At 46.4% G+C, this 26,178-nt stretch overlaps 1 protein-coding gene across 7 annotated transcripts in view; it reads right to left on the bottom strand.

Moving 5' to 3' along the window:
- Positions 1–418: 418 nt before the first annotated feature.
- Positions 419–26,178, bottom strand: part of LOC138498516 (zinc finger protein 615-like) — an 80,800-nt gene continuing 55,040 nt past the window's right edge. For 6 of the 7 annotated variants that reach the window (XM_069622292.1, XM_069622296.1, XM_069622294.1 and 3 more), the window contains one exon: positions 419–3,672. In XM_069622292.1, coding sequence (XP_069478393.1) covers positions 2,026–3,174 — 1,149 coding nt within the window. In that variant the 5' untranslated portion in view covers positions 3,175–3,672 and the 3' untranslated portion in view covers positions 419–2,025. Of the gene's footprint in view, positions 3,673–14,272; positions 14,307–26,178 lie in introns of those variants that run through there. The other variant, XM_069622298.1, reaches the window with a different exon arrangement.

The following is a 26,178-nucleotide window of genomic DNA, read 5'->3' as shown; positions in this document are numbered from 1 at the left end:
CCGCAACATTTTGGAACACCATCCCAGCCCTAATCAGGATGATTGATTCTCATGCAGCTTCAAAACCAGGCTATTTGTCTGAATGGCCCATCCCATCATGCTATGCATTCTTCTATCTGTGTTCGTCCCGTCGCTCATTTACTGTTTGTTCTGTAAAGTAATTTATTAGCCTGTAAACAAGCAAATTGTATTACGCATTTCTCCATGGGATGCACTCCTGTAACCCTCAAGCAAGCTCTCTTACAAGTCCTTATAGCGCCTCGATACTTGTGGGCTGTAGCTTGCTCTACAAACCCAAAAATAAATACATTCTAGCATAAATCTGGAATAGAGGTGGTCTCACTAATTAAAACAAATGAATCGCCTCTGTTTCAGGAGGCAGTTTACACAGAGTCAGGGAAAGAGATTTAAACACAAATGGAGTTCCTAACAATTTATTTTTAATGTGAACAGTGACATATTGGCTGAAGCTCAATATTCATTTCATCAGCATTTCACTCAGTGTATGAATCCCAGTGGGAGACTTTTACATTAGACATGTCAGTTTATCCAAGATCAGCGTTATTTTATAAACACTATTCCTTCTTGGAATTCAGAGAACAGCTGTGATATTACACCCACAACTCTCATTTCAGACAGAAAGGCACCATTTCATTTCCAGGTTTGCACGACTTTTATTGTCTCACAACACAGTGCATATTTCTATTCCATTTGCCCTTTCTACTCTATTCACAAAATGACACTTTTCTAAAATACATGTCCACATAATTTGACATCTTCTCTGTGCCCTGCTCATCAAACCAATTTCTTTTAAGTTAGTGCTTTAATAGTGGGTATGCACCCTCCCTTGTGTAATTGCACCTCCATATGTCGATCCCAGGCTAGGGAACCATCTACTAATCCTAAATCTCCGACAGAGATAGGCAATAGTGTAATACACTAGAGGGGATATTGGGGAGAAAAGGAAACTAGAGTTGTAGAACACACTACACAAAGTGGAAACACTGCAGCATTCAGCGAGGATGGCACTCCTGGTGAGGCATGCATTTCTTGGAAGCTGACTTCTAGAGTAATATTGGAGATTCCAGTTTTATGAGGCATTATCCATGTTTTCCCTTTGCAAAACAGTCTTTGCTCATGTGTTGTGCCAAGCTTAGTCTAATTGCCATGTGAGAATATAGCCTTCTCCATTTTTATTATTCAGGAGGGCTCCAAATAATTGAAATTTGCAGTATTTTAATCCCTGTGTGTTGATGTTGAAAGTAAAAATACTTTATGGGGGTGGACAAATTAATTCCCAGTAGAGGCTTTTCTAATGGATACCTTCCTGCCACAGTTTACTCATTTATGATATCCATATCCCAGTGCAGCTGTTCTCTAGAAACATTTCTGCCGTCAGGGAGCTCGGCACAGCTCTATGCATTTTGCACCAGAAAAGACATGGAGGCCATCGTAAGTAGTGGAGCCACTCTCCCATGACCTCCGTTCCTTTTTCCTCATTCATGACTAAATGGGAGCACACCAGTGACCAGATATCCAGTTCCATTCATAGTCATTGGTAAGCACATAATTTTATAAGTTAGAGACACCCCCATTATGGGCCTCATTATAACTTTAGCGGTACGGTGTGAACGGTGCATCCATACACCCCATCTCCATTCTGCCCACCGCCACCCGTGAATAAGCAATTAACGGCCCTTTCAACTCGTAATGGGCCGGTAATTGCCCATTCACGGGTGGCGGTAGCCATGCATGCCATACAGGGACGGCTACCGCCAACCTCGTAATGAGGCCCTATTCTACTACACAGCAGAGTTACCAAGCGTTTGCATGAAAGAGAAAAGTTGAAGAGGGGCCATTAAGAATCACTGCAAAAAGGGAGTATAAAAATTTGACAATTTAAGACGTACCTTATGACTAAGCCAGTTCCTACACAACGCAGTTCTGCATTTTTTTTTTACCTGCATGTGTTGGTGGCTAATAAGATGTCCCTTCCAAGCAAACCCTTTCCCACTCAATGCATTCTTAAGGTTTCCCACCTGTATGTGTTCTCTGGTGGATAGTAAGCACTTGCTTTGTAGCAAACCCTTTCCCACATTCAATGCACTCATAAGGCTTCCCACCTGTATGTGTTCTCTGGTGATTAATAATATGTTCTTTCCGAGCAAACCCATGTCCACATTCAGTGCACTCATAAGGCTTCTCACCTGTATGTGTTCTCTGGTGGCTAATAAGGTGTCCTTTCTGAGCAAACCCACGTCCACATTCAATGCACTCATAAGGCTTTTCACCTGTATGTGTTTTCTGGTGCCCACTAAGAACTATCTTTGTAGCAAACCCTTTCCCACATTCAGTGCACTCATAAGGTTTCTCACCTGTATGTGTTCTCTGGTGGATAGTAAGGTGTCCCCTCTGAGCAAACCCACGTCCACATTCAATGCACTCATAAGGCTTTTCACCTGTATGTGTTCTCTGGTGGCTAATAAGGTGTCCTTTCTGAGCAAATCCTTTTCCACATTCAATGCACTCATAAGCCTTCTCACCTGTATGTGTTTTCTGGTGCCCACTAAGAACTATCTTTGTAGCAAACCCTTTCCCACATTCAGTGCACTCATAAGGTTTCTCACCTGTATGTGTTCTCTGGTGGATAGTAAGATTTCTGTTTTTAGCAAACCCTTTCCCACATTCAGTGCACTCATAAGGTTTCTCACCTGTATGTGTTCTCTGGTGGATAGTAAGATCTCCCTTCTGAGCAAACCCACGTCCACATTCAGTGCACTCATAAGGCTTCTCACCTGTATGTGTTCTCTGGTGGATAGTAAGCACTGGCTTTGTAGCAAACCCTTTCCCACATTCAGTGCACTCATAAGGCTTCTCACCTGTATGTGTTCTCTGGTGGATAGTAAGCTCTCCCTTCTGAGCAAACCCATGTCCACATTCAGTGCACTCATAAGGCTTCTCACCTGTATGTGTTCTCTGGTGGCTAATAAGGTGTCCTTTCTGAGCAAATCCTTTCCCACATTCAATGCACTCATAAGGCTTCTCACCTGTATGTGTTATCTGGTGGATAGTAAGCTCTCGCTTTGTAGCAAACCCTTCCTGACATTGAATGCACTCATAAGGTTTCTCACCATTATTCGTTTGCTCGTGGCCGATAATGACGTCCATTTGCATGATAGTTATCAAATTCAGTGTACTGATGAGGACATAGGTGAAAAGCCTTATGTGGGCAGTAAGTATGTTCTTGAGATGGCAATTGTTCCCACATTTTGTGCACGTGCAACGTGCCTTGCCAGTTTATTTTGTCAGGTGCCTTCTCTTAAGAGGAGCCTTTTCAATTAACCTTTTCCAAATTCAGAGCTCAAATGAAAAATCTTTTCTTAGTGCACATCACACAGTCATTTTCATGCTAGATATACTTCTCCCCCAGGATTTACAGAATGAACAGGCTTGGTTACTGGATGTTACCACAAAGGGGTTGCATGGATGGAAGCCATCATGTATCAACAGGCTTCGCAGGCCCAGTCCCTATTTACTCTGAAAAGTCAACCTCACCCCAAATGTGCGCACTTCTAAGATGCTTGGAAATTGCATATTCCAAGACCGAGGCTTTTCACCGCAATAGTCCAGAGAATCGAACAATCACTTTTTTTGCATTTCTGGGGCTGTCACCTATTAACGTAAAAGGAGAAGCACATTATTAGTTTCAATACGTTCACAATTGCAGGCAGCATATTTAATAAGACTCTACCCAGTAGTAGTGATGTTACGTAGTAACTTATTTGACTTTGAAGTGCAATCTATTGGGGAAAAGGCACCCTAATGGGTGGCAGAAGTGGTGCTCCAATGGGAACATTTAGTGGAACAGAGGTAACATGCAGCAGGAATAATACGATTCATTTTTATTTAGAAATGTTTTGCATCCAAAACGCTAGGGAAAAAACACAGGCTTGGTGAACAAACTAAATGCATATTTTATATCTTTATTCAGAAATGACTAAATTAGCACATGGAAGCTCCCATTTTCCATACACAAATGATAAAAAGCAGGCGTTTGCCACCAATCGGACGCCTGCTTGACCAGTCCATTACATAATCACTGATGACTTGTGTATTGGCCCAAACATGAATAATATAACCCAACAAACAGCACTATCGAGGAAACAAGGACAGAATTGTGATTTTAAAAAGGAAAGCGCCAATCTCTTCCCATGGTGAGAATGGCACATGCCATGCTGCCACTACATTCAAAACATTGACTTTAAACCTAGATAAACTGGAGAGGAGGGATGGATTTGGAGTTTGTGTCAGAGATCAAAAGAATAAAAAGTGTATGAAAGACTCGAACTCCACACCATCACCCCATTTGCCTTCCTAATCGTTTATATAAATGCCCCCTTGCCAAGTACTAAATTTAACTGGCCAGAGGGATCCCACTTCAGTTTCCCTGTACAAAATACCAGTGTCGTTTACAGGAGGTGGTACACACACTGTTGTACTGTTAAGGATTGGGTGTTTATGTGTCTGTTACTTACCAGGCTCCCCATACCTGACCCACACCCCTTTTTGTGGATTCTGATCCTTGCACCTTAGGTTCAATCTCAGCGTGCCCTTGTACGCTCTGTGCTGGGATCAAAAACTGCTTTCATCACATCCCGGTAACTAATGGGGATGTTGCCCCATCACCATTGATATCCACAAATTGATGCCACCATTTAGTGATTACACACATGATTCCCGTTGATCTAATGTGAAGATTCTACTCAACCTACTCCAGGGGAATCCACTCAATATAATCCCACAGATCCATGACCTAAAAGGGACGAGAATTCCAAAGCATGCATCTCTTGCAACCCATATGGCAGCGACCCTGGAATAAGATGTATGTACATGTTAATAGTATGCATAGTCACCCCAACTGTCCACCTGTTTCTCTGCCAGACCGACATTTATTGTGGGTCTAGTGTAGGTAGCTATCACCACAGTATATGCGAGAACCTTTGATCATTCCAGTATGGGGACAAACACCAGTTTGAGGTGACACAATGAAATCATTTTTTGGGAGTGCTCTATGCTCGGAGTGGATAATCCTTACAAGACAAGCTCCCCCTCATCTGTTCTCAGGTGCATCATCTGCGTAGCCACCACCTTAGGCTGTCACCCTCCTGAAGCAATACCTCTTTTTAGGCTGTCAAGACCGACAATATTCATCAATCTTGGCCTAACCATATCCTTGTGTGGCACATATCAATCGAGTCCCCTTTAAATCCAATTTCTGCGCTCCCCAAATGTTGATCCATTTATCTGGCCACATGTACTATAATAAGAGATTGCAATAAAAAAGTAGAATTCCCTGCTGTACCGCAACACCCCCAATCCTAGTCTCTACACGCGTGCTGCTGAACTCGCTTAGTGAAAACTAATTAAAAACTCCATCACTGAGGTTCTTTACTAAGAAGCAGAATGAGCCAGATTCCTGCCCTTGACCCCAGTGCCCTCCCAACATAGCAAAGACCATTGATTCATTCACGAGACATATCTTTATCATCTTCCTCTACCACAAGTGTAATGCACAGGTTTTCCCAGATCCTTGCATTGTTTCACAAGTTGGTGAACTGCTCTCAGCTGGGCTGTCAGGAACCTACAGCTGAACACTACCACAAGTTGGCAATGTAATTCTAGCAGGAGTAAAGGCTGTGCATGGCCGGGCCATTTGCCTCCCTGCATCATTAATATCGCACCAGCCTGCCGTGATACTGTGAATAACTTTGCCCGCCAGTGCTTGGTCTATTAAACCGCACCTTGCTGCTGCCTTCAGCCATGTCCATCTCTCTGTACTCTAGTGCCTGGCTATTATCGTCAATGCTTCCTTTTCCCAGGACGTCTGCCCAATGGACCATCCCACCATGGTAGGGGCAAACCTGCAGAATGCCTGAGCAACGGGTTGGTGGGAGATCTCTGGAAAGCCTAGATATGGATTGCTCATTCATTCTCTCCTCAGCCTCACAGGTATTGTGCTGTTGCCTTCCACAGCCCTCGTCCTCTGCATTGGGTATGCATGAGGAACAAGGCATACTCCTCTCCAGACCAGATGATCCATGTCCTCTTGCCTTTCTGACATTCCCCTGCTGGGTAGTGTTGGAAGGTTTGGGAGTCTGTGTAGGCTCACATGAGATGCCATTTTGGCAAGCATATAGTCTAAGACGGTGTATATGCAAAGCTATCATGGTCTAGATTAAGTAGCGAGCACCAACGTTACTTGAGAAACTAAAAACCAAACTGGGGTGACATCTGTGAAGCAACTCACATTATTGTTGGTCTCCAAATTAATGTATTCTATGCAAATGGACTCCATAAATTTGTTATAAGTAAATCTTTCTCCGTTGGGTAATTGTTAGCCAAGCCCAAATTGTCTGGTTATTACTTACAATCTATTACCGTTGTGTGTTTACATTAGAAGTACGCAAGGTAATGAATACACATTTCCTACAACGTAAAAATCCACATTATAAAATCATCCATTTTAATTGATACGCACTAGAAAAGGTAAACTCAGAACAAAGATCGAAGTACCTCGACGCCACAGGTCCACCAACCACTTGTAAAACGCAAAGTCAAGACACCTGCATTTTTTACTGAATGATTCAATGATCTTTCTTTAATAGAGAGGGCCCGAAAGCCTCCTTTAATCCATCTTTCTAGGATGAGCTAGAGCAACCCTAACTTTCTCAAAAACACACAAACTTAAGGCTAATCAAACAATGCCTAACATGTCAGCAAACCTCCATTACAAAATTACATTTTTTTATTTTACAACAAAACAATGTAAACAAACAAAATCTCAACAATCCATATCATTCAAATACCACGGGAACCTATGTGTGCATTATTGTGCCAACTGTTTATGCTAAACAGTTGGCACAATGAAATCTCTTGGCATGCTGAAATCCGCGCCACCATGAAATCTCTTCTTCATCCCCCGCCCTGACCTTCAACTTCTCGCTTACATCCTATTCTCCCTCCTACCCTCTCCTTTCCCTCCTATGCCTCCTCCTATCCACTTGAAACTTCATCTATATTCCCCATATTGACTCCCTCTTCTCTTCCCTTACTCCTCACCCCTCTGTTAGGCAGAAACCTGTGCAGTTCCCACTGGACCACTGCAAAAGATTTCAGAGTACAGGTGTTGGCAGTAAACCCACTAGGTAGCAGTCTGTACCACCCAGATTTACCTCGTAGCTGTGGCTGAGCAGTCAGACTTCTCTCAAGAAGTTAGGCAGTATACAGAGCATACATAATGGTACAGAGGCACAGTATAAAAGCAAACACTGACCAGAGCTGGGTGTAAAAGTATATAATTATTTAAGATACTCATAAATTACACTAGCACAGAAAAGGTAAGTAAGTTCAAAACACAGTCACTATTACTATATGTACATCCCTAGTTATTTGTTGGACAAGTCTTAGTTAACACCACTTATTTCCAGACAGAGGTGAGCGCTTAACGTTAGATGGCACTCCAACAAGTTAGTTAAAAGGGAGGGAAAAAGGCAGAATTAAGAAAGTAGCAAGGCAAAACACTTTTCAGAGGCTCACAGTAAGTTCAGGAAGGCAGTCTATTGAGGAGCAAGGAAGTTCAGTTGCCAGGCCCACTTTAGGGAGAGCCAGGCGAAATATGCCCAAGATCACACAATGTCACAAAGTCTTCAAAAGTCTTTACAGGTGAGTAAGAAAGGTTTTGCTAAGTTCAGAAAAGTTTAGTTAGGGTGTCCCAGGCTTACCCAGGTTCGAGAGCCGAGGGCTAAATCTACCTCATACAATCGGTGTCAAGGGAAGCCGGGCGGAACACAGTACCTTTAAAATGGAAAGGATCCTCCAGCGGTGGCAGGTCCTGGCAGTGGGTGCAAGTCGCGGCGTCGTCCAGAGGAAGAGAAGATCTCGACGTGGAGGAAAGCTGAAGGTCGTTGCACTGCCATGGAAGAAACCAGCCGTGGAGTTTTCCGGTTAAAAGGATGTTAGCCCTCTTTCGCGGTTGAGGTAAAAAGTGGTATCCCAGTTGCCGGGGTGCTTGGCACAGGCAAGGCGGCCACGAGATGCTCCAGGGAGGCGAAAAGGAGGCAGAAACTGGTTGTCCCCACCAGTCAAGGGAAGAAGACTCTCCGGACTGGAGATCTCCTCTGTTGTTCGGAAGTGGTGAGACGGTTCAGCAGGGCTCCACCGGTGGTGTCGTCGTTGCAGGTCGGCTCAGCTTCGCCCTCTTCGGCTTCTGAGGTCCTGTGGTGACTTCTTCAGTTCCAGTCCCCAAAGCCCTGCTTTTATGCAGCAAACCCCCATTCACCATTCCTAGCTGTCACTCAAACATGCTAAGTGGTGAGCCGGGGGGCTCACCACTGGGCCAATCTTACAAGAGTGCGACTTGAATTGCCAAGGCAACTCAGTCCAGGGTGCCTAAATCCCCCTCCCACACATCCTGTAGCCCCAGATATAGTGGCACCACTTTGGAGGGCTTCTGTGCAGAAGCCCGCCAAAAGTGGAACAAAGGCTCGACTCGGGTTCAGGGTTACAAGTGAACACAGACGCCATTTTGGCGGTGAGTTCTGGCAAAAAATCCCAACCGGTGAATTTATATTAAATAAACCGGCGGTATCTTGCACCAAAAAGTGGTGCATTAAAATCAATGGGAAATCCCATTGGGAAATATTCCGGTGGAATATTTCCGTGGTATCCACTGCCACCAGCCAGAAACTCAGCGAGGGGGGACGGGACAACAGACCCAGGGGCAATCTAATTGCCCCTACCAGTACTTCCACAGTATGATGGTTTGTACTGGTTTAGTTCATAAGTCAAGACTAGTAAAGTCAATGGTGACTTTACAGACCCAGGGAGACAGTACTCAGTCCCAGGGTGCGGAGTCTATGTTTGGGGGTCACTATGACACCCCTGTGTTACTGCACTGAGGGTGCAGTGTAACACACATTCAAAAACCAAGGATAGCCTATGGGGAAAATGCCCCCATAGCACATAAGTCACAGAAACACTCAAATCATGCCCAAGAGTGAGGGTAAAAGAGTCTCACTCTTGGCAGGAGAAAAAAAAATAAACCCCAAAAATCCAGCAAAGCTGCTGGGGGACTCACTAGGTTAGGAAATTCAGCCTAAACAGAGAATTCTCCCTAACACCCTCCCTTCACCTTCCTACTACCCAGGTAAATTGTTCTACATATTGCTTCATTGGTTTGTTTCATGTTTGTAAATATGCGTCTATTTCATTATTTTTTGTAATCATGTTGAAATAATGTAAAGCACTTTGGATTAAAGCGCTATATAAACCTTATAAATACAAATAGACTTACACTGCAAATCAATGAACACATTTGAAGACACTAATGAGATTTTAATGTGACATTTATATCTAATCGGTTGTCTGACGACATGCTGTGTTACAGCTGCAATTGAGCCATTCTCAGATAAAAATAACACTGGCAGGCCCTATATACACAGCATAACGTTTGATGTTGCTGCTAGACAGAGCTTATTCAAATAGGTTTCAGAAGGATGTGTTTTGGGTGGGGAAGGGTAGGTAGTGAGTGGGAATTGCCATAGAGATTGACCAGGCAATAGGCAGTCAATTGAGTCAGTAAAATGCCAAACAGACAAGCGGTGTGTCCTTCACATCTATCTGATCTCCCTCTTAACGATATTCTAAGGCAAAACATTGGCTTCTAGCACCAGCTAATACCCAAAACTAAGAAGGGGTGTACACATAACATGCAATCATCTGGTCACCCCTCCTTTAGTAATGAAGGGAAGTAAGATGGTCGGTTTTCACAACATGATTGTTCAATTTAGGTAAACAAAGAGAAATAATGTTTCTTAGAGGAGAGCTAGTCAATAATTAAAGTGTTATCCATAGTTTGCTAATGATGTGCTAAACCTTTAAGGTTTGGTTCAGTTGTGCAACTATTGAATAGTCAAAGATGATTGTTGCACGAGACGTTGACGGAGGGCGTGCTATAAAAGGGCAGGGTGACATTCTTGGTGTTCCAACCGCATCGGGAGAAGTACAGAAAAGCCAACTGCTTTTGGGTAATACAATTCTTTTTACAGGTATTGGTATCAATGAAAGTTAAAGACAACAGGCGGTCAATTCAAATGGAAGGCACTCAAATCATTATCAGGTATTGCTATTATGTGCAAGGTACTTGCACAATTTTGCACGAGTGTTCCTTGCTGGAGCCTTGACACTCTTTCCCACGTTTGGACACCTCTCACCCTTAACTAGTCATGGTCGCCATTGCTGAGAGGCGGGGGGGTGATGCGAGAAAAGGGATGGCCTTGAGGGGTCAGGCATAAGCTATTTTTTTTCTTGCGCGAAACCAAGCACTTCCACTGGCTCCCAGATGCTGCAAGGATTACATTCAAGACCCTCTGCATGTTCCACAAGGCTTTCTGGGGCATGTGACCCCACTACCTCCAACTCTCTCTCCCGAGATACCTACCTGCTAGAGCTCTTTGGTCACTGAGCTCCAACTCTCCGCAGATCAGATGTTTCTCCAAGCAGAGAGTAAGGGGAAAGAGCTCTCCTCCACAGGTGGCTTACGCTGGGATGGCCTTGTGAGCCAGATCGCCTTAAGTTCCGGAAGCTTCTCAAGACCCTCCTTTTCTTCTTCTCTCCCTCTCCTACTCCCCTACCACAGTCACTCAAGACCTTCCCTTTTCTCTTTTCCTTCCCTCTCCCCTGCCAATTTTACCCCTCTGCCCTGGCATGGTTCCTTCAGAGGCTTACAGGGCACCAGCCCCCTGGTCCAATCCACCCATGTTCTCCCCAGACCCACCACGCCCGCCCTCCCTAGCCCCACCCTCCCCCCCGGCCTGCTCATGACCGGATGGCCATTCCTTCCCTCTCAATTGCACTTAGCTTTGTTCCCCTTCTCTTCCCCGGCCCTGTGCTTGTCACGGGCCCAACTGCCTTGTTCCAGCACTTCGCCCCTCCTGCACTTCTGGTTACTGCACTTGTATGATCTCAATATCACATGGCCTAGTAAGATCACTTTTCGTCTCCCTTGTTTCCACCCTACCCCCCAGTCTTGTTACACCACAAAACACTTGTGTATAGGCGCATTACAAATAAACAATATCGAGAACTACCGATTTTCTACCGCTATACACAGTTACATGAAACTACACAGGGAGATATGGTACCCCGACGTAACCAGAACAGCCAGGTCTGTGGCTCAGTGGACTAATGCATCGACTACAGGGCCTTTGTTTGACCTCATGGTCACAGGTTCGAATCCTGGCAGGTTCCCTCAGCCCTTCTTCCTTCCGAGATTGATAGGAGTACCATTAAGTTGGGTAACAATAAACAGCTATTAGCGCCAAGATGCCCCTACGGGGGTGAACGTGAGCTTTATAAATACACTGGTTATGTTACAGAGTTGCTAGCGCTATACTTGGTACCCAGCATAACCGTAACTACTGAGTTGTGTGGTGGGTCGGACACACTGAGGACATTAATATTTTTAATGAAATTATAAATAAAAGGCCCATATTTCCCTATTGGTAGAGGGAATACTCTACCCATCTAAAGGAACGTGCTAGTCATTTGTCAGGAAGTCTAATGTAAACGTGTCCTCCTTCCAAACCAACTATCTGACCCTACCACTATATCAAATGAATTTAAATAGACCAGGAGAGTTTTATATTTGCCTGGTCTTCTCTTCAGATAATCTATTTACTTTTCTCTGTGGTACAGATATTTCTTGACATAGTCTCCTTGAATCGTCTCCGAGATCAGTTCTTAGTTTTCGTGCTTTCTGTGGTCCTATATTTAGAATGTTCTCTGGCAGCGGTTCCTCACATTGTCGTCCCCTTCCCAGTCTCTAATTTCAGGCTTTCACGAGTTGGGGTATCTTGACCCCTTATCAGGCTTTCCTAGTCATGAATTGATGGTCTAAAACTCTCTCCTCTTTTATCCTGTTCATACAGTGTCTTCCCTACCTCCTGGGGGGGACTAGTTTCCACTCTGTGTGTTCCCCCCCCCCCCAACTGGTTTGGGTAATGCCCTTTTATATATTATTTTCACTTCAGCGGACAAGGAGCAGAATTCCTACAGAAGAAAATAACAGTCTACAAACCAACGAGACCCCTCCGATCGAGCAACGAAATCCGCCTGGAACTCAAACCATACGTCAAGAAAAAGCTTGGAGGCACCTCCTTCTACCACTTAGCCGCAAAAACCTGGAACATCCCAAAGGAAATAACACTGAAGATCACCTAAAATTCAGGAAATCACTAAAAACCTGGCTCTACAACACCAGACTGGAAAACAAAACTGGTAAAAAGGATAACTAAAATCGAAAAGACATGGACATCCCTGACCGGGGAGAGTAAAGCCCACGGCAGCTGGACGGGTGACATCGGATAGACAGGAACACAGGCGGCACGCACGGAGACTGAGTCGACTAACCCCACCAACACTTCGCCCGCCCCTTAATTTATTTACCGCCAGGTACCACATTGGTGTGGAATTATTGAGACACTGGCAATCTCCCCCACTACCTGAGAGGTAGTCATTGGCAGGACCACTAGAGTCTAAATGGAGGATAAGGGGAGCTATCAGAGAGCATATTAGAGGCGGGGACTAGGGGAGTATGGAACCTGCATGCCAGTCAGACCCAGATCAGGACAGAGCCGCAACAGGGGAGACTACGCAAACCGAGCGCTTCAATTCAGGATAGAGATGCAAACTAACCAACCCTACTAACAATTTCCCTTTCTGCATACACCTCTCAAACCAAACACAACCAAAACCTACCGCACAAACTTCACTACATGGCAACAACAAAACAAAAACACACAGCCTTGCACAACAGCACACGACGACTACCGGCCGCAAACACCCCCAGGCCCAGCCAACGGACCCACCGGGCTGAGGCCGCCAACAGCACATCACTGCTCTCTTGCACTTTTCCTGCTTCCTCCCACTAACTCATCCTCCCCTCCTCTTTCAGAGCCGCCAGAGCGCCAAGGGACCACTACAGTGGTGAAAGTGCGCAGTACAAATGTCCTTTAACATTGACTTCTCTTGTTAACTGGCTTCTTTTTACTATTTTGTCCTCAGGACTGGGACAGGATTCTCATCTGATAACCCTCTTTCCTAACCGCAAAGTATAAATTAGTTTGACATAATTGATTATCAGAGCATGCTTTTCTAATATGATAAGTCATCTATAACGCACCTGTACACAAGCACGAAAAGCCAAGGCAGGGAGGACAAAACAACAATCTTACTAGGCCTCGTGTCATTCAGAAAGTGCAAGTGCAGGGGGAAGGGAGCGGGAGAAGTGCCGATGGGGGGGGGGGAGGCAAGAGGGAATGAGAGTGCAAGTAACTAGTAAGTGCTGCCAGGAAATGGCTCATAGGTGCAGGGAGTCAGGGGATTGCAGGGTTGAAGATACAGTCCTTTAAGTGGCTGGGTAGCCCGGAGGCAGTGCAGGGGCAATTGATCATGCAGGAGCCTGAACCTGTAATATCAGTGGGTGGCCAGTTAGCCAGTATGTCCAGAAGTCGGGGACATCAGCAAAGGTGAGGCAGAGAGAAAGCGGAAGTGTAACATCCCCATGTCTGACAATCTCTTCCCATTACTGGGTGAATGTTGTTAATCAGTCCTAGGAAACGCCACTTAGCGGGACACAATCCAGGGACTGAAAGTGACCACTGCATCCACGACACCTGGACCCTCTGCAACCGAACTAGGGGATCCCAGTGAATTTAGGAACCCTAGTGGTGGTTCTTAGCTTAATTGGAATAAGGGGGACAAGCTTGCATAGGAATTATACCGCACACACCCATAACAGGGATTAAGGGGTGGAAGGTAGTCGTCACCCTATCATGATTGGTGTAGTTCTAGCCAAGGCCCCAGATGTTTTTTTTTAAAGGATTAAGGTGACTGCTTTTTAATGGAAAATATAAGCAGAAGAACATTTGCTTACATTGTAAAGAGCATGGGCCCCCCTGGACATCCTTTAAGCCCCACCAAAGGGGAGGGGGCAACTTGTAGGTGGGGGGCCAGAAATGATAGGTTTACTTAAAGCAGGGGTGGGGGGGGGGGCTAAGTATGAAAAGGTTTGAAGACCACTGTATTAGTGTGATCAGATTGGGAAAGAACACCTAACCTCCCACACAACTGGAATATACTCATCTGTTGGCTTTAAAGATTCTTGACTCACTACAAAACATTCTTCAAATTAAAGGCCACTGGGTCTACGTACCTTAACAGGGAAAGGCTCCACGCTAGAGGGCTTAATGGCCACTGGGTCTACGTACCGTAACAGGGAAAGGCTCCACGCTAGAGGGCTTAAAGGCCACTGGGTCTACGTACCGTAACAGGGAAAGTCTCCACGCTAGAGGGCTTAAAGGCCACTGGGTCTACGTAACGTAACAGGGAAAGGCTCCACGCTAGAGGGCTTAAAGGCCACTGGGTCAACGTACCTTAACAGGGAAAGGCTCCACGCTAGAGGGCTTAAAGGCCACTGGGTCTACGTAACGTAACAGGGAAAGGCTCCACGCTAGAGGGCTTGTGTATGATTGGAGGGTTTATCATGATGAATGGCTGAGCCCAGAGTCTGCTGAATAAAAGCAAGTATAGGAGATTATCATCACCATAAAAGCTTTATTTTGACATACAATGTCATAAAGGCACATACAATTTGTATTGTAAAAAGAATAAAATAAAAATACAATGAATCTCAACATTCATAAATATTACACCCTATTGCACAGCATTGGTTTATTTTTTATTTATTGAACATGTGTAGGTGCTTGTACAAGAAGTAAATTGTGTTTCAAAGCGGCCACATGGAAACAGGGAGGGAACATGGGAGAAAACAATACACTGGAGGATAAAGACAAACCTACTAGGCCATGTGAGCATTCAGAGCGTGCAAGTGCAGAGAGGAGAGGGGTAGAGTGGGGTGGGGGGGGTAAGTGCTGAAGTGCTTGGGTGTGAGCAGCAGGTGTAAAAGTGCAGGCCTACAGTGGCGAAGGCGGTTCAGGTCAAGGCAAGTGCAGCGCGCAGGCAGTGGCAGAGGCGATTGGTGTTCGGGGCCCTGGCCTTCCACACCCAATCACAGCGACTGAGATTAGCAGAGGAGGGAAGGAGGGACAGAGGAGGTGAAAAGGAAAGTCTTGAGGAGCTTCCGGAATTTGAGGAGATCCGGCTCAAGAAGAAGGGGAAGGCTATTAAATAAGAGGGAGATCTGCCTCCAGCCCTCTGTTTAGAGAAACGATTGACCCGCACATAGTTGGTACCAGAGGAATGTAGAGGTCTGGAGGGTGAGTATTTAGTATGAGCAAGTTGTAGATAGCGTGGCCCCAGACATCCGTATTGGATGATACAAAGGGATTTGGACTGCAACTCATAGCCAGTGAAGAGATTTTAGGGAAGGAGCGATGCGGTCCCTAGGCTTGAGGCCAAGGATAAATCTTGCTGCCCTATTCTGTATTAGCTGCAGGGGTCATAGAGAGGATGAGGGTAGATTCAAGAGAAGGCTGTTGCATTAGTCTAGCCTAGAGAGAACCAGAGCTTTGGTAACAGTGAGCATTTGTGGGAAAGTGAGAAATGGGAGAATTCCTTTGAGAAGGAAGAGTTGAAAGTTGAACTTCTTGGCAATGTCCTGAATGTGCGGGAGGAAGGAAAGAGGAGTTAAAGAGAACTCCAATGTTTGTGGCTTCAGATGAAGGGGGGCGCCCATAAAGGATGGCCAGTCTTGCTGTCATTGAGGCACAGATTGTTGGAAGTGCACCAGGACTGAGTGGCTGATAAGCAGTCTGCAAGGGGGTCAGCAGGAAAAAGAATTGTGTCTCATCTGTGTAATACTGGAATCTGGGGGAGAAGGAGGAGGAAATGAGGAGTGCCAGCTGAGAAAGTTAAATGTTAAAAAGCCAGGGGGGGGAGAGATTGGAGCCCTGGGGGACACCACAGGTGGAGAAAGATAGGTGAAGAGAAGGTGCCCAGATTAACTTGGACGAACAATCAGTTAGGAAGGAGGTCAGCCAGTCCAGTGCCTGCTCCAAGATATGAAGGGTTTCATGGAGCAGTTTTATTAGGATGGAGTGGTTGACTGTGTCAAAGGCAGAGTAGAGTGTGTCCAGAGATGGGAGCTCGGAATCCAGCTTGATGGTTGTGGAGACCGCCAACAAGTTGAGTATGTTAGGTAAGTTAGGGGAAGGCCAGCTTCTCAAGGAGTTTCCCCAAGGAAGGGGTGACGGAAATGGGCGTTAGTTGGTTGGACAGGTAGGGATCTACTGAAGTTCTTTTTTCAGGAGTGGGTGTACAAGGGAGGAGGGGAAATTACCAGTAGTGAGTGAGTGAGGCTGGAGGAGAGAGTAGCAAGGGTGCTCAGGATGTCCAGTATGTGACCAGTGCATTGCAGAGGGCCTTGGGACGAAAGAGAAGGAGGAGACTGCAGAAGGCTTGGCTAGTTCCCTGCAGATTTTAAAGAGTTCAGCCGTGTTGTTGGATGCACCAGATACCCATGCCTGGATGTGGGCCCTTTTCTTGGCACGGGTAGTCTTTATCGTCTTTGGAGTAGGCGGCAGGCCAGTTTGTCAGAGGGTGAACCCGAGGTTTGCCACTTCAGTTCCGCAGCTCTGCACTTGTGTTTCACAGCTGCAAGTTCAGAGTCATACCAGGTATTGGGCTTGGGAAGCAGGTTTCAGGCGGATCCTCGTGAATGGGGCAAGAATGTCCAGAGTGTTAGCAATGGCCAGATGGAGGATGCTGTAGAGTCTGGGTGGGGGCAAAGGGGGATGAAGTTGGGTGTGAAGACAGCACCTGACACTTGTTTCATCGGACAGATGTTTGTGAATGATATTGGCAGGGCTGGAGGAGGTGCGGTCAAAGGGCCGAGGGAACCCAGGTAAGAAGGGAGGAGAGAGTGGTCTGACAAGGAAAGAGGTGTGATCAGTGGCGCGGGAGAGAGGGAAAGGTCAGAGTGGATGAGGGTGTCAAGAGTGTCCTGTTGTGTGGTTTGGACCAGAAGGGCAAATAAAGAGGGAGAGCGAGGTGAAGAGGTCAAGGAAGAGAGTGAATGCTGTGATAGAGTACAAGGGGATGTTGAAGTCGCCCAAGAATGGAGTTTAGGAGGTTCAGAGGAGAGAGGAGCAGAAATCAGCCCATTCATAGAGGCACAGGGTGGTAGCACCAGGGGGCCCGTAGACCGTGGCAATGGTCAGAGAGGAGGAGGAGGAGGGAGAGAGAGAGATGACCAACTTGCAAACCAAGCTCTCAAAGGAAGAGTAGAGCTGAGTGGGTAGGAAGGAGGAAGGAGGAGGAAGGAACCCACTCAGGGATAAGGGGCAACCCCACTGCCAGCACAGGTACGTCATGACTTGGAAATGATCTCGTAGCCATCAGGGAGAAGAGTCAAAAGCAGTGACCAAGCTGGCATTGAACCATGTTTCAGTAAGCGCGAGAATGTCGAGGTCAATGTCTTCAAGGAGGAGGCAGATGTCAGTGGAGTGTTTGATGGCTGACATAGTGAATATAAAAATTTAGTGAATCATGTCAAGTATTCAAGAAGTACTCTTTAGATGTATGCATACCCACTCATACCAAGGCAATAACCGCCAATAGTGCAGATCAAAAACAGAGGAAAACACCTCTGGCAATGGTGATTAGTACAGTAAATTGTCCCCAGATATAATCAACAAGGACTTTTCCTTCTCAGTCTCAATGCCCACACAAGATATTTACATGTTGAGAAAACTACTGGCACATCGCTAGAATCGGAGCAGAAATCACAAAGGCAAACACACAGGGGGGCAAGTCGAAAAAACAGAATGGTCCCACTTAGAGGCTAGTGATTGGTTGAGGGCCCCATTACAAATTTAGCATACAATGATCTTTTAGTTGGTGTTTACAAAACCCAAATACACCTCATAACCCATATTCTGCTTCATATTACAGTAGCGCAGCAAGGCCCTCATAACCCATATTCTGCTTCATATTACAGTAGTGCAGCAAGGCCCTCATAACCCATATTCTGCTTCATATTACAGTAGCGCAGCAAGGCAGTTGAACCTTCGGCTTTAGCAACAAAGTTGCATTCAAATTTCCTCCACATCACTGATTTCACCTCTCTGGACTGCACCAGTCATAGCTAAGGGAATGCACCAAAGCTCACTCAAGCCTGGTACTCTCATTTCTACCTTCATATGTACAAACCACTCAAGAGCCGCAACCCCAGCCTGCGTCAAAACACCTTTCACGGCCTCCCTATACTTAACTAAAAGTTCATTTGACCACAAGCAAACTCAGTAATAAATTGGCTGCTGTCGGCATGTAGACTTTGGATCCCCGTTTCAAACCAAACCGCTATAGTCGGGGTAGCCAAATGGAAACCCAGCATGTTCGTCAGATTTATTTTCAATTGTAGTTAGTAGTAAACAGTGTGTGCGCCATCATTGCTCCGCTCCATAGATCGTGCCTGTCTGGCCTGGGCTTTGTAGGACAGCAACATTGCCAAAGTTGCTCGAAGGCCTCACTGTATATAGCCAATGAGACCTTTGCTGTGACCATGTGCAGATCCCAACAGCAGGATAACGCCACCGTCAAGCCTAGATAGTGGTCGACCCGATCTACGCTACCTTCTCCCAGTCCTAACCTTAGGGGTCTCGGTTTCTTCTTCACACCCCCCCCCCCGAAACACTGAAACCATGCTACTAGTTTTTGCGGCATTGATGGCTAGGCCATTTCCCCCACGGAAATCCTCGAATAGCTCAAATTGTTTTGTGGCGCCTACCTGTTTAAGAGAGAGAAGGACGGTTATGACCAGTCAGTTTTCTGACATCATTACATACAGACACCAAATAAGCAATAATCCCATTGATGAAAATGCACAAGAGCTTGGGACCCAGCACACAACCCTGGTGGACTCCCTTCTCAATGCAAGTGGGTTGCAGTGTGCTCCCATCAGTGCCCCAGCGCACCATAGCTGCGTTGCCTGAACAAAGTATTTGAATGGCCGCAAGCAAATGCGATCGGCTGTCTAAATTACATACAATGCATCTGGTGCTCGAGATCTGTGACAGACCACGCAATTACGTTTCACAGAACAAATGTTGCTTGGGTCTTATTTTGTTGATTTATTGCACATGGATTTGATCATTGATACCACACAATTAATTTAGTTGTGTACAGACACACCTCTTTGATGAAACTAGTATCTAGTACCTAATCGAATTGTCAAAACCAGACATCCATTGCACCTGCATGAAATTATGAAACAGTACTATACTGTATTCCACAAACCATAGCATCCAACACAATGTCTGAAAAAAATCTTTGTAAAATGCATCTGGTGCCTTACACATTCGACCTAGACTACGTCATTACTTCTCATGGATCAAATGTTGCTTGGGTCTAATTCCGTTGGATGTTATGCACATGGATAGGATCATTGCTGTTACATTTCCCCTGTCCCTATTGGCAGCGGCGGGGCATACCATACAGCATCGGGACTTATCTCCAGGGCAACTCTCAGTACACACTGCTGCATACGCAGTGAGAGTCAGACGCTCGCGGATCCTACAAGTAAGTTCAATCACAGGGGTCCCTTCACGCCCTTATTACCCCACGGGTACGGACATGGATTTATGCACGATCCATCTGCCGCACGCACCCCATTGAGCATGTCCTCCAAATGCCATGCACGTTCAATCTCGTAGGCATCACCTAGTAAGTTTCAGACGCTTGAAAATGTGTTTTTAACGTCCACGTCCCCACTACATCATGGGCACAGACATAAACGCATGCATTGCCTATATATGGTGCACACAAATAACCTGGTACCGTGCCCCGATCCCACCGCCTGATGGGTCACCCAGTCCTATGTGTTAACTGCACGCAGTTTATTACTTGAGGCATGCATCCCGGCACCTTGTATTTCACTGTCATCACGCATGCTCCAACACTCAGCATCACCCTTGTTTTGACATCTCATTTATTTTAAATTGACGGAATTTTTTCCGTCCTTTCTCTCCCAGACCTGGGGATTCTGCTTGCCACTCACAGGCGCTACCACATCCTGGCCAACTTATTGTGCCCAGGATTTCCATAGTGATTCTCGTTTCTCTAAAGCAGTGTATTCAGTACACCGCTACACCAGTCTCCACCATGAAACACTGAGGGACCATTTGTAGAACTCTACCGCTGCACCTTTGCTTGACGGTAAACTCTACATGAATACACGGTCTAGTGTATTTGTTCGGCACCAACCAGCCACTAACAAGTATTAAAGTATAAATTACACATCACAGAGATCATAACAGCCTTTTGTATGGGACCGAAGGGCCCCCAGGCCCCTCGCATTGTACACTCCTCAGTACAAGGTTTGGACCACGTGCCTCCAGTAGTGGGTTCACCCCTTGCCTTTATGTAATGTTAACCACGGTTGACAGCTGCATAGATGGGACCACTGCGAGGAACGGGGCATCCATCTTTTGTGCCCCCTTTCCGACTCCTCTTGGTAACCAGGCCTCACAGCTTCCCTTCGCTTGCAGCAGCCAAGGGCACAGGCACACGAGACGCGCAGGCACATGACCCCCACCCTTGTTCCCCCGCCGCAGAGGAAAAGTTCAGCGATCCCATTCTCACTCTGAAGTTGAAGACATTTGCAACAACTAATAAATATGATACAAGTAACCTTTCTCTCTGAGATCACTGCCTTGCATGAGAGTCAGAATGTGAACGAGCATGAGCTAAGCACTTTGCTCATTCGTCTCCATAAATGTACAGTCACCCAACCCCATCTAGGGTAACAAATTGCCATCTCCACCATGCATTCTCACAAGGCATCCCTTTCACGGGCCAGACCCTCGCCTGCGCTGCGATACCCACCCAGCACACCCACGATTAACACTAGAACTTCACCGCAATATATTTTTACTTATACTAACAAAATTCCAAGCTTGAGATTTGTGTAAAAAACAGCCTAACCCTTCAATAAACGCATAATAAAGGTAAAGGCCTCCAATTAAAGCCATGAATGACCCGAGTGTACTGCCAATAAGGTTCTATGTGTGATTTGTGTAGAAATGTGACAACAAGCATAAAACGTTTATATAGTTTGTTATTTAGAAACATGCAATGCAACATGTTAGCTTATGTGGTGGCCACAGCCTCACCCCAGCATAACCTTCACCCGCGTGGAGCACAGATGTCTGACGTCCATCATCTCGTCAGCCGATCAACCAACCAGGAGGAAGAGATGCCACCCACACCTACAGCACCACACCACCTGACCAATCGGGTCCAACAGTGTTTTTTGTTAGATTTATCTTGAATACTATAAGAGTGTATAATGATGATTATGATGCAGAGAGTACTTTGGAATATTTCTGAGCTTAGAAATAAATCCTGCCTTGAACTCTTGCAGCCGGTTCTCTGTGCCTCATTCCCCGTCAGGGGTTTGGTTGTTAGTTTTATTCTTTACTGCACGTAGTAAGACGGGGTAGGCACTAACATTTTGGTGACCCCCCCCCCGCAACGCGATTTAGAGAGGTGCCTCGAGGCCTGCACCGTACGGCAGCGAGATCCAGGACGCCCCCAGCAAAACCATCGCCTCCACGGTTGACCAGACTGTGCATACCACGAAGAAAAGGTCAAGGGTTCCCGGTTGACGAATACCCGATCGAAAAAGCTGCTCGCCGAGGCGGGCCACGGCTTGGTTGGGGGACGGACCTGAGCGGTGACCCTCGGAGTACCTCACTGAACACGTGAAGTGCCGGTTGCGAAACCTTCAAGGAACGTAAGGGGGGAAAATATGGGAAGGAGGGAATTAGCAACGGAGGAAGGTAGTCAAGAATAGGGTCTGTGTGAGGCTTTTCTGATCTATCCTTTATATGGCCATTAGGTTTTGTAAAAAGTGAGAAGAAAAGCGGTATCCTAGCCCGAACAGGGTAGAAGGCAGCGCCGCATAGCATTTGTCCCGACCAAGTGCAGAATAGAGATAAAGAGAAAATAGTAGGGGTCTCGTATATTGAGTAGACTCGGAGTAGTTTTAGAATATTCTTTTTCCTCAGGCAGAACAGTGAATGTGATATGCAATAACTGCTAGTATTGGTAAAAACGTGTTTTACACATTGTGACCGGCATAATCGAGTGAGGGGTGGAAGGAGACTCGAGGGTACCAGAACATACAAGAAAGGAAGGAAGGAAGCAAACAAACATCACCATGGGGGAGTAACGCCATTAGCACATATCTGCCAGCACCTTCCACTATATAGCGACAGGATACAGAAGTATCATGACCAATGGATTACTGAAATCAAAGGGGACGGTGTTATACCGATTTGGCCAGAGGGAGGGTCATTCGATAAAAGAGTATTGATCTAGTATCAACACATTTGCTAGCACGATACAAAGGGAAACAGTTGCAGAACCAAAGGGAAGTATTAGACCTTTGGCAAATATTCGAGGAGATTGCCCCCCACGGCTGAGGTAGGTACAAGCCGTATGCTAGAAAAACAGAAAATGCCGGAAGTAGTAAGTTGGACACCAAAAGCCGAGTGCTCAACAACTACAACTGAGAGTGAGAGTGAGAGTGAGGTAACGGAAATCTATCCCTTAATGACCAGGCCAGCAGTAGGGTTTAGCGAGCCACTGTATATACCACCCACCCCCACTCCTCCGTGCGGCACAACAGCTCCTGCACCCCCACCATATGACAAAGGAGGCCTATACGGCCCAACGAGCGCTCCTCCTGTGAACTTAGCACAATTAACAGGCGATTTAGACCGCCAACTAGCACACGCACAAATGGAAATAACACGGTTAAGAGCACTATACGACATGAGGACAAATGCTGCCAGGGGGAGGGGAGGTACCCTCGCTGTCAATGGCATATCTCACACCCTCAATAAGGACAACAAGCAACACAACCCCAGCAGCCTCAGGACAATCTATATCATCACAAGGGACGTCAGCACAGCAAAGGCGGGAACAAGAATGGAAGATGGGACAGTTCCTGTTTCAGTTGAATGACGAACCAATGAAGATTACATGTCCAGCTACCCCAGAGAGTCAACGAAGTGAAGGCCATGGAGGAGGACAGGGCAGCGAGCACGAGGAGGAGCAGGAGGGCAACAATGATCAAGAATCAGAAATAGAGGAAGTATGGGATGATTTAGATGAATACGAAGAGGCAACTGCCGCGGTAGGATCCCCACTGCCAAACTGCCATTACCTAGAAACACCGGCACCACTATTATGGCAGGGAAGATTAAGACAGCAATCAGGAAACATACTGGTAAGTAAAACCAAGAAAGGGATAACCAGCAAAACAGGAAAGAAACAGAAATTACAGATGCCACTGACGCATAAGGGGGCAGGTGGGCCAAACTATATTCTGTGGGCCCAAATGGACAAAAACAACCTATTAAAACCCCTCCCCCCACTCACGGGAGGGGCAGGTAAATGGATACATGCATCTGAGAAAAACACAGCAGGCGTGCCATTAGCGATAGGTGATGTAAAAAGCTGGTTAGTATCAGCGATCGGGGACCAAGCAGACAATATGGGAAAGAGCAGGGTTCCCAGGGGTAACAATGAGCTGTGACCGTCACGATGGATCACCATTCAACAATGTTCGAGCACAAGTATGGGACGCATTGCGGCGTGCATTTCCAGATTTACATTCAGTGATGCAGTGTACAATGGAGGAGAACGAGGATCCTGCGCAATTCATATTGCGGGTGCAAGACCTGGGGAGAAGCGAAACTGGCACGGCATGGAATCAATCCACTGCCTTGTTCTATTTTATCATCAAAAAGGGGCTGCCGAAAGAGGTGCAGAAGGCCTTGGACAAAATAGCTGGGATAGAAAGCAAGGGTTGGCCTGAAATTCAGAGCATAATTGTACATCATTGTAGGAGGATCAAAGAGAAGGAAAAGGAGATTACACAAAGGAGGTTGGCCGATGAAGCGAAACTGGTGCAGACAAAGTTAGTGAAGGTCGCCGCCATTAAGGCCAGTGTAACCGCAGACAGAATGAGGGAGAGGAAAACGCGTGAGGAAGGCCAGTCGGGATAGCGGCGCTGTGGGCAGGAGACAACAAGGACAGTGGAACGGAGAGGAGCAGCCATGCCAAGGATCACAGTGGCAGGACAGACCGTCCCCCAAGGAAGAGGTGGGTACCGTGGCCAGAGGGGAGGGTTCGGAGGAATGGGAAACAGAGGATATGGTGGGCAAGGACCGAGAGGAGGACAACAGGGGTCATGTTGTAATTGCGGGAGGTGGGGGACATTATGTACGGGACTGTAGAATGCGACCGTCAGGGTATTTCCAGGGGCAGCAGCCCATGAACAATGAACCCGGGTAGCCCTTATGGAGCTTCAATGGGAAAGAGGGGGGGGGAGAGGGGGACACAGCAGGATCAGTATTGTTATGAACCCCAAATGCAACAGAGACAGCCAGCCCCACAACAACAGCAGCAGCAGCAGCAACCACAACAGCACAATGCACCACAGCCCATGGCAAGACAGAACTCGGTAGGGAATACAAACAATAACCCTTTTGTAGCAGCTGCAAACGGTGCACCTGCACCAATCCACGGCGTGAGAGTGATGGGTGATAACGTTTCCCTAGCACCGGGGCAGCAAAGATACCAAGATTAGGACAGCCCACAGGGAGCACTTGCGTGTCCAGTCCTATCCACCACCCTATTTGATGAGGAACCACTAGTGGCGGCAGAGATAGGAAACAGTTTATCTTTATGGTAGACGCTGGAGCAGAAAAATTGTGTCTTACGGAAGGGCGGTTTCCGCTCTCTGGCAGGAATTTGGAAACGCAGGGGTTCTCTGGGGCTATTTTAAAAGTTCCTTACACAAAAGAGCTTGATGTAACAGTGGGGGGAAACAGTGCGTGCACCCTTATTGTACTACGAAGACGCGCTAATCAACCTGCTGGGACGAGATTTACTCAGCCGATTGAACATGACCATAGCTTTCACCAAACGAGGGATAGTGTGCTCGACGCCGGGGGTATTCCCAGTACGAGCACTCCTGATAAGCACGACCATGAACGAAGTTACAGTGCGAGGGATCCCCATTGACATGGATATGTTTGTTTATGGAATACAGGTGTTAGCCAGAGTAGTACCTGAAATAACGCGAAAAGAGTGGAGAATACCATCAGGCTTCATATTCCGCCCAATCACACCAACCGATGTAGTGCCAGGCACAATTATATCTATAGACATTGAGGCAGTTCAAGTATCAAACAGACGCATTGTGGTCATAGGTCTGGACACGCAGGGACGCGAGTGGAGAGCTGTGCTATGCATAGAGCCCAACATAATGCTAAAAGACATAACTGATGAAGAATCGTTCACTGACAACGAGGGGGATGGAGAAATAATAACGGAAATAAGCATACCATGTGACATTATGATCCAGTACAGAGAAGTGCACAACCCACTTATGGCTAGCATAAAGGCCCCACTGACAATATTTGAGGAAGACATGGCCAAGGTAGCACCTGAAATTTGGACTACAGTGCCGCACGATGTGGGATTGTTACATGAGGCGACTCCCATAAAGGTAAAACTAAAACCAGGTGCCCTCCCACCCAGAGTGAAAATACCCCATATCCAAAAAAGCAGAGGAAGGTATCAGACAAACAATAAATACACTTCTAATCCAAGGTATCATAGTACCATCGACATCCCCATGTAACAGCAATTTTTCCGATCAAAAAAGCAAAAGGAGGGGCGTGGAGGATGATCCAAGATCTCCGCCCACTCAATGACGTCATCCAAAAAGAGTTCCCATTAGTGCCTAACCCGGCATCAATATTGTGCAGTATAACCAAAGAGACAACCTGTTTTACTGTAGTTGATTTGAAAAATGCCTTCTTCTTTGTACCACTTGCCCAAGAGTCGCAGTACCTTACAGCCTTCACATTAGGGAACAACAGATATGAACACCGCAGACTCCCACAAGGATATGTGAAAGCCCAAGTATTTTCAATAGAGTACTACGAGAAGATATCGGTAACAGATGTAGAAAGCACCATTATACAATACGTAGACGATTTACTTGTCTGCAGCAAGACAGAAGAGTGCAGAAAAGATTTGGTAACTCTGCTTAACGTATTGGCTGCCAAGGGATACAAGGTG

Source organism: Ambystoma mexicanum, chromosome 5q (genome assembly GCF_040938575.1).
Source record: "Ambystoma mexicanum isolate Mex_15411 chromosome 5q, UKY_AmexF1_1, whole genome shotgun sequence".
Taxonomy (NCBI): Eukaryota; Metazoa; Chordata; class Amphibia; order Caudata; family Ambystomatidae; genus Ambystoma; species Ambystoma mexicanum.
The sequence above is the reverse complement of the archived record's forward strand: the minus strand, read 5'-3'. Positions and strand labels throughout refer to the sequence as shown.